General features: G+C 44.6%; 1 protein-coding gene and 1 pseudogene across 1 annotated transcript in view; both read right to left on the minus strand.

Annotated features, from left to right (window-relative positions):
- Mtor (mechanistic target of rapamycin kinase) overlaps nucleotides 1–15228 on the minus strand; it is a 128350-nt gene that overhangs the window by 80779 nt on the left and 32343 nt on the right. The window contains exons 20-25 of the mRNA XM_023699389.1: nucleotides 7644–7730; nucleotides 5251–5418; nucleotides 4682–4794; nucleotides 3788–3950; nucleotides 2488–2580; nucleotides 1429–1579 (exon numbers count right to left, since the gene is read on the minus strand). Coding sequence (XP_023555157.1) covers nucleotides 1429–1579; nucleotides 2488–2580; nucleotides 3788–3950; nucleotides 4682–4794; nucleotides 5251–5418; nucleotides 7644–7730 — 775 coding nt within the window. The remainder of the gene's footprint in view (nucleotides 1–1428; nucleotides 1580–2487; nucleotides 2581–3787; nucleotides 3951–4681; nucleotides 4795–5250; nucleotides 5419–7643; nucleotides 7731–15228) is intronic.
- LOC111812148 lies at nucleotides 369–484 on the minus strand (annotated as a pseudogene).

Here is a 15228-nt window from a genome sequence, read left to right on the forward strand (position 1 = left end):
TATATTTCAAAACATAACTTCTGTACAAATAAAACACCAACATAGGAAACATGAAATACTTTCACAATGACAATGAATGATAAGACATTTTTACATATGAATTATCTATAGTCTCTTAGGAATCAGTAACAGACTGTTACTATGATGGCACATGAAAACCAAAAGTGAGGGCCGGGGAGATAGCTGAGTAGGATAAGCGCGCGCAAGGGCCTGAAGTTCCAATCTTTATAGGCCTGGCCAAAAGAAGAGAATGAGTCAGCTGGGATACAAGCCTGCCTAATTCTTTCCCCTCTGCAGCTACATATGAAGTATAATTTCTGAGTCAGCTGCTAATAAATGAAGACTAAAACCAACTTGAAATCCAAACTGAGGGCGGCTTACAGTCTCCAGAGACAGTGAATGTGGAAAGTAAGCAAGCCAGTACATTTATTTAAACTCATAATAGATACTACATTTGATCTTAGCCAAAAGGCTGAGAAGCAATTAGTACATTTATTTAAAAGTTGGTAAAGTAACTAGAATTACTCTGCTCTTTAATTAGAGGCTCTGAACCTGTTTTTAGGAGGCTGGCTGGTGGTGTACAAGGTGAAAGGCTGGCCGTATCTGCAGCTTTTGTCAGGGACAGCTCAGTACTTGCAAAGATCTAAAACGTCACCACTCCTAGAGGCAGCACACCACCAGGAAGCCTGTTGGGAATGCACAGTGTCAGGTCTAGTCTCAGCCTGCATCACAGCCAGCATTTTAATAAGGCCCCAGAACCTGGTAAGCCCAGGGAGAGTGAGAAGTTTAAAAGTACGGCGTAAAAGCACTGCAGTGCTTAGCAGGAGCTTTGGCTTTGTTCTATTCATTAAAAAATTGAGAATGAGAGTGGTGCACACCTGTAATTGGAACACTCTGGGAGGCTGAAGCAGGAGGACTGCAGCTACATGCCTAGCCTGGGCAATTCAGCAATTTAGAAAGAACCTGATTCAAAAATAAAAAGTAAAAGGGGCTGAGATGTAGCTCAGTGTGAAAGTTCTGGGTTCTACCTCCCAAACCCATAAATCAGTAAGGCTAGAGGTATAGCTCAGTGCTGTAGTACCTGACTAGCATGTGTGAGGCCCTGAGTTCGATCTCCAGTACCAAAAAGGGTGCCCGGGAGTGGAGGAGAGGGAGATTAGAATGTTATTTCCAAGAAAAGGCTCTGTTATCAAAGTTTAAAGGGAACGTAAAAAGACACTTTGTTCTCTACCTTTTCTCTAGAAAAAAAAAAACAAACCAAACACCTAGAGAAAGATAAAATGCCCAAAGTTCACATTATGGTCTCTAGAGTTTTGGAAAACTGCTGGGGCTGGTTGCTGGCCAGCTTAGGTATCAGGTAGCAAAGCTACAGTTCTGAATGAGACAGGAGCGCAAGCTCTCTTCCCGAGCCCTCTGGAAGCAGTGCACCTGCCTTTTGGAGGTTGATGGTGCTGACGTGCAGTTTCTTCATGGGCCCTGTCTCTACTGGTCCACTGGCTAGTGCATCCCCTTGGCCACTCCTCAGCATCCGGTGCTGGTAAATCAAGGGGTCCTCTTCTTCATCAGCAAGGGTGTATCCCTGCAAGCAGACATTCACAGAAAACGTACAAACCCATGAACGCTCTGACTCTAGAAAACTCGCACAAGCCTCCTGAGGGCCAGACCCTCCCAAAGAGCCCAGATTTCAATGAGCAGTAAGACGGAGAACCGAGAGTAAGGGTAAAAGTGATGAGTGGCAAACAGCCTGCCACATTTTTTTTTTTTAATTTTATTTATTTATTTGTGTGTGTGTGTGTGTGTGTGTGTGTGTGTGTGTGTGACCAGCTCAGCCCACCAGGGGGCGGGGTTGGCTGGCATGTGGTGCTGGGGGATTGAACCGTGGTCCCTGTGTTTTGCTAAGCTTGTTCTAAGTAGGTGCTTTAGACCACTGAGCCATCTCACCAGCCCTGCCACGTTTTATGCTCCAAGAACTGTGAATAGATTTACTTATCAAACAGCTGAAACAATATCATAGGAAGATTACTACTTTGCAAGAGTATGGGAGACTCAAATTTCTATGACTACTCTAAGGTTTCACTGGAACGCAGCCAGGCTCCTTGGCTTACATGCTGCACATGGCTTCCTGCAGGCTGCCGGGCAGAGCTCGGCAGGTGCAACACAGACCACAGGGCCTACGACACTAAGAGAATTCACTGTGGAATAGGATTTTTTTTTTTTTTTTTTTCTCCTTGAATGCCTTCAGGGCACTTTTGGCTGGCTGGAGTGTGGTGGGGATCGAACTACAGCAACCTGAGGCTGCCAGCATTGTGGAAGCAGCCACTTAAAGAACGGAGCTAGGGCCGGGCGCCCTAAGAGAATTCATTGTGCTTACCAAAAAGTCCGCCAATCCTAGTTCAGAGTGAAAAACACACACTCCTCAGCTAAGAGGACAATAATACCAGGGAGCAGAGACAACGGAGGACTGCAAAGCAGACAGGAAGTACTCACCTTGACGATTCTGCAGATGAGCACATCGTAGCGCTGATGGTTGATTCGGTGTCGCACCAGAACTTTGTTCACCATTGGAATGAAAATTTGGTACTATGCAGAAGAGATCAGAAACCATTACTTTGGAGGTGGAAGGAGAGAAGAAGGTATTATGCAACTACAGTGTAGCCAGTTCTTTGGGATGCTGGCTAGCTCTGCACTGTTCTGAAGAAACCATGTTCACCACCCTGGCTATAATCCTAACCCAGTCCCCACTGGCTTCCATTTGACTTCCTTATTTTGTTTTGTTTTTTGAGACAAGGTCTCACTATGCAGCCACAGCTGCTCTTGAACTCACTGGCAATTGATCTTCCTGCCTCAGCCTCCCAAGTGCTAGGATCATAAACATGCACCACATCAGGTTCCACTTGGCTTCTTACAATGGTCTCTCCCAGGTTTCTGCTTCCACTGCAGCTTACTTTTCCATACACGGTTGAGAGTAATCATTTGAAAGTATTGAGTCAAGTGTATTTTTCCTATGTTCTGCATCCTCCGAGTTTAACATCTTCAGAGTAAAAGCTGAAACACTCAGGATGGCCTACAGCACCTGAGTGTGTCAGTGAGCAGCTGTGCTACCCAAGGGCTGATGAAACCAGACACGCTGGGCTCTACAGCCCAGGCTTCTGACTCAGCAGGTATGGGGCAAGGTCTGGATTCTGTGTTCTGAGCAAGTTATCAGGCCTGAGGAGGGCGATTTGCTGGTCCAGGGGTCCTACTTTAAGACCCATGCTCTGCCTTAGGAGAGCTAGTCTCTCCCACACTACCCTGCCCTATCTTCATGACCTTGGCTCCAAGCCCTCCCCTGGCTCACTCAAGTCACGCAGTGTAAGAACTCCTCACACCTGCATCCAGTGGGGCACTCTGCTCCTGTCTGCAGGATCTGAGCCTGGCTGTGTATGTGGATCTCTGCTCACACAATAACTCTGCGGAGAAGGCTCATGATCTACCCTGCATAAACAGCACTGATCCCCACCTGCACCATGACTCTTAGGAGACAGATAGGATTTGGTTGCTCTGCTGCACTGGAATACAAGAGCATGAGAACACAGGCTTGGCTGACCGTGTTCTCTTTAGAAGACCTCCAGCCCACGTGGGGGACTCCACAAACACACGCTGGGCAAATGAAGACCAACAACAAAAGAGCAAATAGCTCCATATTCTCTGATGGTGGCTGAAATCTATAGACTAACAAAGGGAGACGCTTATAAAGTCTTCCCAAACAAGTCAAAAAGCAACCATTTGCTCAGGCCTCTCATCTTACCTTTTTACCCAGCTGAAAGACAAGTGAAGACAGGGTATCCATGGCTGTGGAACGCAGCTCTGGGCTCTGGTCCAGGGTTCGAACAATTGGGTGAATGATCCGGGAGGCATAGTCTGTGAAATCCAGGGACTCGGTCAGGCGGTCCACTGTCTCCAACGCTGCCCTGAAACAACCAAGGGCCTGCAAGAACTGCTACACACAAACAGCCCGGAGGAGAGGACGTACTGTGGATGACATGGGGCTGCGTATATTCTAGGGGGTGGGGAGAAGCAAGATCTACAAATCTAAGAAATCTGTGCCCTAAAATAATAGGGATAAAAAATAAATAAATAAAAAAGCAAACACTGAGATAGCCTGGCATTTTAAAAAAATTACATCTTCAGCCAGATGTGGAAGCACACAACTACAATCCCAGTACTTAGGAGGCTGGGGCAGGACTACTGCCAGTGTGAGGCCAGCTTGGGATACACAGTGAGTTCAAGATCAGCCTGAACTACAGAGCTAGACCCTTCCTCAAAAAAACAAAAAACAAAAAAACAAAACCAAAAAAAAAAAAAAAACCCCAAAAAACAGCATCTTTAGCGAAACCCTAAAAGCTATTTGATGACTGGCTTTTCTTTTTTCTTTACTTTTATGTATTTAGTACAGGATCTACAGGGTCTCACTACATAGATCTGACTCACAGTGATCCTCCTGTTTTCAGCCTCCTAAGTGCTGGGATTACAGGTACACGCCACCACACCCAGTCTCAATTACTGTCTCAGCACGCCCCAGGGCCGAGGCCGGCACAGCACACTAACCCCAGTCCATGTCTGCCTAAGCAGGCACTTCAGTCTGCTAAGCTATCTGGCTGGCCTCTTTGATGACTGTTGGTCCCCAAAGGTAGAAGCTTACTTTCGAGATGGGAGAGGGACTTCAGGGGCATCAAACAGCTTCACGATCGGAGGCAACAACAAATGCAGGTAGTCGTCCAAGTTGGCACCAAACAACTGGATTGCTGCCAACAGCTGTCAAGGGAATGAGGGCACAGTGCTGAACATGTACAGCCAGGTACCACACAGCCAAAGACATGGACGGGCGGACGTGTGGATTATTCAAAGTTTGATGGCTTTGAGTCAGTACTATGGTGACCCATTTTCCTTTCATTTGCTACATAATAGTTTCCTTTCCCTGTGCTTATTTCAACTGATCAGCACCAGCTGCTGGATAACTGAGAAAACCGGCCTGGGATCAGACGATGTATTGAAAATAATCCATGAAAGAATACAAAATATAAGGAAACCAAAAGAAGACTACACACATTCTGTAGAATACAAACCGCAAGCATCAGTGTCAGTCTTCTGGGGATTTGGCACCGGGGTGCGGACACCAACGCAAGACTCAGAACACAGTGTCCTTCTGGCTGCCCACCCAGAGAGCCCAAGGAAGACAAGCCTCTCGCCCGAGGATCCCGGACTACTCACCTTGATAGAGACGCTGCGGCCTGGGCTGTTGTCGTGCATGAACACACGCAGCATGTGAGGGATCAGCTGCGGCAGGTAGAGTTTAAACTCACCCCCAAGCGCTACCACAATTTGCTCAATGAGAAGAATGATTGTGCTCTGGATTGAGGTGTTCATGACCCAGAATTCCTAGGAAGAAGGAGACAAAAAGGTTGCCAGGTGTCCCTCTGCTGAACTGTGAAACAGGAAACACAGATGGGGACAAGCAAAAACATAGTGAGAGTGATCAGCCTGGTGAGCTCCCCCCCCACCCTCCTTTCACTGGGCCCTTGGAGCCCTGTCACAGCCAAGCCAGGGGAACTGAGCTGCACCTCCCCAAGAGCGGGTGCCTCACTCCCCTGCACTCTGCTCGCGTCGCTCCCTTTGTCCAGAACTCCATTTCTTGCTCAGCTAAGCCCCTTCTGGCCATCCAGTCCTGGCTCACAGTTCCGCTCACTCTTCCTGTTCTGTCATCAGCCACTTTGGGTCCCTTTGCTCTCCACCTTCCTAGGACCTGTAATCCCTAATTTGCTGTGTACTCCTCACGGTCCTATAGGCTGTGTGTGGGTGAGAAACCTCCCTGATTCATCTTCGTATTCCCAGAATCTATCAGATCATCTGGAATCTGCTAGTCATGCAAACCTACTGGCAGAATGAACAGATGCCTAAATGTAAGTTACTCGAGGGGCTTGGCAGTGGCGTAGGGCAGTTAAGTCGCTGTGCACCCTCTGATCTCTATTCTAGGTTACCAAGGTTTCCTGTGCATTCTGGCTCACGTTCTACTAGACGCTACTTGGTACCGGTCCTCCCAAATCTACCCATCGCCCTGCATAGTGCCAGAAAGTGAGCACTTTCACATCCACGCAATTACAATTCATTCTAATGACTAAAATAAAAGCCTGGCCAATGGACTACAGATGTTGCCTTCAAACTGCAAGGTAAGCTGGCCCAAGCCTCAGACTCCAAGGAAATTTGTCATTTCAAACCAATTAAAAGAGACAAGCACCTGCTGCCTTCTTCACTGAGAGACAACACATGAATATTAATACTCTGAGCAGTCTTAAATAATTAAGAATATGTCAGTAAAATAAGGATAACTTCCCAGGTGAAGGCTTTACAGAAGGATAAAGTATTCAAAAAATTTTAAAGCGTTCACAGTTTAGAGAATAAAAATCAAATTAGAAGACGCTGGTAAGACTTACTTTCTCTCTGCTGGCAGAGAAATATTCTCTCTGAAAAAGCTATGTTCACTCTACACAAAAAGTGCTGCTGAAGAAACTGCACGGATCTCCAGGTCCCCAGCCTGGGTGGTCCTTCACGCAGGCCACACGCAGGCTTCAGAGAGCCTGGCCACCTCCCAGTGCATTCTCACGGTTCCTTGCAGGGCCCTCTACGCAGAGGCCAGCAGCCTGCCAGGGAGGTCAGCTAGCACACTGCTCACACTATCCGCCTCCTAGGCTCTGGGGAGCTCATTAAAATGCTCACGATCAACAGCCAAAGAAGAGCTTCACTGCACCCTCTCCAAAGGGATGAAATAAAAGCCATACTTTGCAGGGGTAAGGCTGCTGCCTCAGAGCCCCGCGTTTCACCTACACACCCTTTCTTCGGGAAACATTTTGACTTCCTGCCCTGACTACACTGTTTCCCTCCCTGCAGACCATTCATCTGGCCCTTAGAATTCAGCCTAAACCTTCCTTGCACAGAGACCTCTGTTGTAGGTAGGAGTGGGGAACAGCAACCTTAATGATTTAGACACGTAGAAGTTTTCAGTTCCGAGAGCCAGGGGCTGGGAAGGTACATTTGGGAAGCTGGCCATTTTCATCTGGGCCCCACTGTGTTCTATTTAACTACAAAGGTCTGGGATGGGACAGCAGAAATCACTGTTCAACTCTGAGGATGTAGCAATGTCTACTCTACAAAGTAACCTTCCCAACAAAGACATTAAAATTAGACAGAATGGTAAGAAAGACGGTATCGCCGTAAGTGGGGTATCTTCCAGCACCTGCCTACTACAAATCACAAAACCCAGTTTTATAGGCAACAAGAAGAGGGCTTTCGAGGGGACAGAAATCTAGTAGTGAAGTGAAACTGCTTTGCTGTGTGAGGCGAGTAACTCAAAGAGTATTTCTGCACAATTACTTCAGGCCTCCTCCTCCAACCCCAGACCCTGCACTCTTACACTGGGAGCCAGGAGCAACAGCCCTTCCTCTTCCTTCTCCAAACCCAAAGCGCCACTTTGCTCCACTCTTCACACTCAAGTCGTAACAGTTCCACAAGGCACTAAAAATGCCCACATTATCCAGACTTACTGCTGAGCTTCCCTGGACTTAAACACGGATAAGCAGGCCAAAGCCAAAGCATTAACTTCTACTCACTCGCATGAGGGTGACGATTTCATCCATGTAAGGTCTGATGTGGCTCTTCACGAAAGACACCAACATTCCCAGCTGCTGGAACAGAAACTGAAAAGGACAGCAGGTCAGCAAGTTGGCACGAGGACACAGAACTCCCAGGCTTCCCCCAGGCCCACGTAAAAGGAGGCAACCGTGGAATAAGTTTCTATATCATACTGTCTATCAAAAAACTAAAACTGTTTGCTGTGATAACTCAAGACTTAGGCCCCAGGGTGGCAGTGGTGACGTGTATTATCCCATCTATTACTCAGTGGCACCTTGCGTTTGGAGAAGAGGAAGGGCTGTTGCTCCTAGCTCTTGGTGTAAGAGTGCAGGGCCTGGAGCTGGAGGAGGAGGCCTGAAGTAATTGTTCTGCAGAAATACTCGAGTTACTCACCTCACACAGCAAAGCAGTTGCACTTCACTACTAGATTTCTATCCTCTTGAAAGCCCTCACCTGGTCAGCCATGGCCACAGCAGTGGTTCTAGGCCAGGCCAGCTGTTAAGAGTCATTTTGTCACCCATTAGTTTGTGACCCTCACTTAGCTCCATCTTTGCAGACTTGATCCAAGTATTAGATGGGATAATACATGTCAAGCACTAGAACAGGGGCCTGAATGCTGTTCTGAGTTCAGTGACTGTTATCGATCATAGGACTGAAGGGTTTCTAGTTACTAAAAACTGGATGTGCAATTATTATTATTTTTTTTTTTTTTTGCGGAACTGGGAATTGAACTCAGGCCCTTGAGCTTGCCAGGGAAGTGCTTATTCTACGGAGCCTTCTCCCTGGCCCCCTGGATGTGCAATTTGTAATCAACTATAAATGTACCTTTGGCCTTAATTCATTATAACCTTTTAAAATAAGTATAGATTTGTTATGTGTGTGTGTGTTACTGGGGACAAACTCCAGGTCTTTCACTAGTAAGTTATGTTCTCAGCATCCTTTCCATTTTTTTGAAACAAGGTTTCACTAAGTTGCTAAACTGTCAAAACTGGGCTCAAACTTATGATCCTCCTGCCTCAGGCTTCCACAGTGTTGGGACTACATGGGTATGCCACCTTATCTAGCTAATATAACTAACTCTTGATAATGGACATTATAGCTCAGTTATAGTAATTAACTCAAGTCTTAATTGTACCTTGAAGAAGTTATTAGCTAAAGTAGCAAGCCAATTTTGGCGGGGGGGGGGGGGTTGGATATGGAAATTCTATTTAGGTTGGTTTTTTGTAACTGTAAGAGCAGTTGTTATCCACTAAAGTTGGGGATAAGGAGGCCTGGGTGAGGGAAATCCTAACCACTTTCCAGCTAAACTGTGGTCTTCAGGACCTGGGACATAGCACAGGACAAGTGCTTGCCCAGGGTTCAATGTGTGAGAGCCTGGGTTCAGCCTCCACTACTGTAAAGACTGGTCTTCACCGTTTACCTTCTAAAGCCCTTCCTAAAATTTTCACAGTTCTCTATGCTTTTGCTTCTCTTTTCTAACACAGACATGTTGGAGAATCACATATATATTTTTATTCCTACCCAAATTTTGAAATTTAGTTGGAGACAGAATACTTTTAAATGGTGAGTAATGGTCTTCTAGTACTTATTACCTCAAGCAGTGAGATGCACAGAATATACAGACTTGAGCTCAAAGAGAGTCGAGACTTCGTTTTGTTTATAGTTTTCTGAGGGAGGGTCTCGCTATGCAGCCCAAGGTGACCTTGCAGTCATAGCAATTCTGCCTAAACCTCCCAAGTTCTGGGATTATAGGTATGAACTGCCACCCCTAGCCTTCTGGACTAATGTTTTAATAACAGGGACGTATCTTCAGCTGCTAAGGCAGTCAGAACTGGGGCCACATGGCACAGCTTCCTCGATAGCCTCACTCCTCATCCCCCTATCTCCTGGGCTTCCTTAATTACTGCTGATAGCTTTCATGAAATTGTCCCAGTGGAAGTACACGACAGAAATCAAGGGACACGAGACTACATATAATGGCTCTTCAGCTAACTTTGCTATTTGTTATACGTTAAGTTAGTGAACTTAAACTAGATGAAATGCAGAGCACTGGGGTAGAGCAGGGAAAACCAGGAGACAGAAGGACAACACAGCCCCCTGGCCCCTGCTGCCATCGGTCAGGCACAAAGAGGAGGCCTGCTGGGGGTGGACGCTAAGGGTGACCATGCAAGGACACGGGCGGGAAGTGCCTCACTCATAAGGCAAGGGTTCCGGAGCCACCTCTTTTCTTCTCTCTTTAATTCTTCCACAAGCCTCCTCTCTCTGTTTAAATCCTGAATGTTAATATTTTAAGAGAACAGAGTTTTGATGCTAACATATATGGTACACTGGACCTCCTCCCAAGTCCCTTGCTATAAAAGGCTTAAAATGAATGCATAAAAGATAACAAACATGATTATTAAATTATCAGACCTGAACTCTTGCGTACAGGCAGACCTTTAAAGTCTAATCAGAATTCTAGAAGAAAAATACAGGAGAATAGAAGGACAATATTAGAAGAGGAAAGAAGAAAAATGAGAAAAGACGGAAAAGTGGAAGTAGCTTTTGTAAATAAGGAGGGGAAAGGAATTGAAGGGAGAATGAGAAAGAATCAGGTTACACCAGGTGTAGGTACAAATTCCCTATAATGAGTATGGTCATCAAGTATACCTAAGATGTACTGATACTTAACTTTTAAAAAAGCTAATAGATGGGGCTGGCAAGATGGCTCAGTAGTCTAAAGCACCTACTTGAAACAAGCTTGGGAAAGCACAGGGACTGCGGTTCAATCCCCCAGCACCACATGCCAGCCAGCCCGCCCCCTGGTGGGCTGAGCTGGCAACACACACACACACACACACACACACACACACACACAATAAATAAATAAATAAATGTTTAAAAAAAAAAAGCTAATAGATGAGAATTTATCAAAGATTGGTAAAAAGTGTCAATCCTAGAGTTTTAAGAGGCCCTAGGCCTCAAACAAGATACACAAGGGAAATTCACATCGAGATACAGAACAGTGAAGCTGGGACAGCAAAAATAGGGAAATCTATTTTGATAAAGCCTAGAGAAAAAATGAGATGAAGTAAAAAAAGAACCTCAATTTCTTAACAAAAATAAATAAGCTAGAAAACAGTGGGATACCATGTACAGTTGTAGAGAACCCAGAGTCACAGTCTCAGCTAAAAGATTTATAAACAGCCTGAAATGAAAGACCTTAAAGAAAAAAAGTTTACTTCAATGAACGCTCACAACAGGGATCTGCCTTCAGGGGAAGGCAAATGCCCATAGGAATAAGCTCTGAGATGCAGATGGCAGGATGAGAACTGAACCCAGGAGCACGAGCGAGTGTGACTGTGACGAAAGACAGCCCACGACAATGGTAACACTGTTCAATTTGGTGGTAAACAACAGGAACACTAGAACCTAGCATTTCATAGGAAGGACGACGGTTTGAGCAATTACTCCAAGTTTTATATACTGTTCAGAGAGGTAAGGACTAATTTTAGACACTGTTAAATGAGATAAGCAAATCAAACTTTAAGGGTGAAAAAGATGCAGTTGGATCTGTTCCTCATACCGGGACATATTCCAAAGAGCTTGAAAATCTAATGTAGAAAATGAAACCAATCAAGTACAGAGAAGACAAACAGATGAGCTGGGCGTGGTGGTGCGTGCCTATGCAAGCCTGTGATCTCAGCACTCGGGAGGCTGAAGTGGGAGGGTAGGAAGTTTGAGTCTGGTCTGGACAACTTAGCAATTAGTGAGACTTGTCTCAAAGAAATAAAATAATAATAATTAAAAAAAAGTTAACCAGGTTAACTGGGATAATTAGAAAATTATATTTAAAAAAACAAATAAATTACATTGTGACCCAAATAGTACCAACAATTAAGAGAAACAGCAGATACACAAAATGTGATGGAAAAACATAGTATACACTTAAATTTTTTAAAAAACTTTATCTTGGTAAAATATATTGCCATTAATCCTCAGAATACTCTTTCTTACTTTGAATATTGATCCCATCACTCTTGCCACTTTCTGAGCGGTTCTAGAAGTCTTCTTTCATGTGTCTGGCTGCGTGGTTGTGGCCGCCTTGATGTCCTGACAATTCAAACCATTTACCTTTCTGGTTACTTTGGAGAAGAGCCAGAGTTGCCAGGTGCCAGACCCAGGGAAGAAGGTGCATGAGGACGCACTGGATGGCTTCACAAGCCTGCTCTTGGTGGATGGCACTCCTCAGCAGCATTTGCCATACTTTTGATCATCATTCTGATCATCATTTTTTTTTTTTAATGTATTTGGCTGTTAAAGGGTCTCACATGCAGCTTGGACTTGTGGTGATCCTCCTGCTTTCAGCCTCCCCAGCACTGGGATTACAGGTATGCCACGTGGTGCCAGGGACTGAACTGCAGTCCCTGCACTCACCAAAGCAGGTGCTTTAGTCCACTGAGCTATCACACCAGCCCCTGATCATCATTTTTTGATCAAGAGAGGTCTTCCACGCTGGTGCAAAAAGTGGCAAGAACAGTGGGATAACTGTGTTCAAAGTTCCCTCTGGATTAATTGCAATGTGTCTTTTACTATAATAGTATTTTAAAACTTTAGTAATTCACTGAAATATCTGACCACCCCAGTACAAACAAACAGAGGAAGAGCAGGGCAGTGTGCCACGATGGTGCCTGGGCACCTGGAAAGGTTTTTAGGGTCTTCGCTCATTATTTTGAACAACCAAGAAACATAAATGAGGGAAAGAACCATGAATAAATGTCTGTGCTGCATGATCTATACTTAAAATTAAATATTTAAATATCTAGAGTTTGGGCTGGTGAGATGGCTCAGTGGTCTAAAGCACCTACTTACAACAAGCTTAGCTAAAAGCACAGGGACTGCGGTTCAATCCCCCAGCACCACATGCCAGCCAGCCCTGCCCCCTGGTGGGCTGAGCTGGCCACACACACCAATAAATAAATAAAATTAAAAAAAAATAAAAATAAAAAAAATAAATAAATATCTAAAGTTTTTAATAGATGATTTCTAGTCACTAAATCCAAAAGGAATAGAATTAGAAGAATCACCCACGAGCTCTAAAATACTGAGGGGAAGGGGTGACAAGAAATCTGCAGCGGGGCTTCACGGTTACCAGCCCTGGCGTCTGACCACCCTTCCTCCCAGAAGCGGGGGTCCTCCGGAACCATGTGCTCCCTGAGTGTCACAGTAGCAGGTGTACAGTACCACCTAGTACTTCTTGGTTAAGGAACAGAATCTGGATTCATTCTAGTTTACAGCAAGTTGAGACACTTTGAAGATGCAGTCAGCCAAATCCCGAATGGGAAACTAGAGCAGTGACGCGGAACCTTTTAGAGCTCTCAAGTATACAAACAGTCCGCTGCAGCACGCATACTGTGGGTTTGCCCCCACTGCTCTGCAGGGTGTGAGGGGGAGACCGCTCAGCAGCACAAGCACCTGCCTGGCAAGCGCAAGGTCCTGAGTTTGATCTCCAGTATGAAAACAGTAATAAAAATAAAAATCTTCTATAGGATTAAACAACCTAACTTCTCCTACAAATGTCACTTAAAAACTATGGAAGAACTGGGAAAATTGGGAATCCTATTAATCAAACATCAAGTGTAGACTTTATTTGTATTCTGAGTTGAATAAAACAAATTATCTACTTTTTTATGATTGTGATAATTCCATTATAAATTGTTCCTTAAAATTAAAGGTAGCCTATACGCAGAAGCCAAAAGAGTAAAAAAACAAAAACAAAAATAGAAAACAGCAATAAAGCTAAAAAAGACAAGGCAGGACAAGAGGAAAACACTAGATAAAATGGTAGCTGGGTATGGTTGCTCACACCTATAATCTTAGCATGCGGATGTTGTGGTTGGAGGATTAGTGAGAGTTTAAGGCCAGCCTAAACTACATAGTGAGACTCTGTCTTAAAAAAATTAAAAAGGATGGTAGGGCCATGCAAATAGGTAAGCAGATTAAAGTGCCTGCAAGTAGGCGCAGGGGCCGGGGGTTCGAACCCTGGGCCTGCCATGCCAGACCTACCCCTGGGGCACATTGAGAAGGCAATTGAGACTGGGTGTGGTGGCACACGCCTGTAATCTCAGCTCTTGGGAGGCTGTAAACAGGCAGATGACTACGAGTCCAATCTATTTTTTTTTTTTAATTTTTTTTTAACATTTATTGTGTGTGTGTGTGTGTGTGTGTGTGTGTGTGTGTGTGGCCAGCTCAGCCCACCAGGGGGCGCGGCTGGCTGGCATGTGGTGCTGGAGGATCGAACCGCGGTCCCTGTGCTTTGCCAAGCTTGTTCCAAGTAGGTGCTTTAGACCACTGAGCCATCTCTCCAGCCCCATAGGATAGTCATTTTTGTTTATGTTTTGTTTTTGGCAGAACCTGGGATTGAACTCGGGACCTTGTGCTTGCCAGGCAAGCCCTTATTCTACTGAGCCATCTCCCAGCCCCTGAGTCCAATCTAGTAGTGAGACTCTGAATACCCTGTAGACCCTTTCCCCTCGCCAAAAAGAAAAAAAAAAAAAAAAAGAGTAGGGTCACAAAAAAAAGGATGGTAGTACAGAGGCCAGGGTTCGAATTGCTGGTGTGCTGAGATGGTGTGCTGAGACATTTGAGACTAGGTATGGTGGCATGTGCCTATTATCCCAGTGCTTGGGAGGCTGAAAACAGGAGAATCACTACAAATCCAATCCATGTAGTAGGATCCTGTAGACCTTGTACTAAATACATTTAAAAAAAAAAAAAAAGGAACGGTAGAAGTAAATCCAAGTATATCAGCAATTACAGTAAATGCAATTGGACCGAATAACAGTTTTAAAGTATTAAGAAGTTAAACAAGAGGGATTTGTTCTAGTGGTGTTTGTAAATAGGATATCATGTCCGCATCTTGTATAGCAATTAACCACTGGGAAGAATGTATGCAATGTATTTATTATTATTATTATTATTATTATTATTTAAAATTCAGGTTATAGCTTTTTTTAAAAAAATTTTATTTATTTATTTATGTGTGTGTGTGTGTGTGTGTGTGTGTGTGTGGCAGCTCAGCCCACCAGGGGGCGGGACTGGCTGGCATGTGGTGCTGGGGGATTGAACCACGGTCCCTGCGCTTTAGCTAAGCTTGTTCTAAGTAGGTGCTTTAGACCACTGAGCCATCTCACCAGCCCAATGTATTAATTATTAAAACTGTCCTACCAATTTGATTTGAAACTATCTCACTGCTATTTGTTTATCAATAAAATTATGGAAAAAAAGTTAAACAAAAAGTAAAAGCTAACACACACACGCACACTCCATATATGTATGTGTCTAAGAGTTCTAGTAATGCTAAAAAAAAAGCACAATCTGTCAGTAGAGGATGGGGGGGAATTGATTATTTTGAGAACTGCTTAAAAGAAAAATTTAATCTAGCTATCATGTATTTGTAAGAGATCCATCCAAAACAAAATCACAACCCAGTTAAAAGTAAAAGGGCAGGACATATATACTCTTCCCAAAAAGACTGGTATAGCTATATTAATATCAGGCAAATAAATGTTAGGGTATTACTCA

This window comes from Octodon degus, unplaced genomic scaffold, assembly GCF_000260255.1.
Source record: "Octodon degus isolate 3935 unplaced genomic scaffold, OctDeg1.0 scaffold00113, whole genome shotgun sequence".
Taxonomy (NCBI): Eukaryota; Metazoa; Chordata; class Mammalia; order Rodentia; family Octodontidae; genus Octodon; species Octodon degus.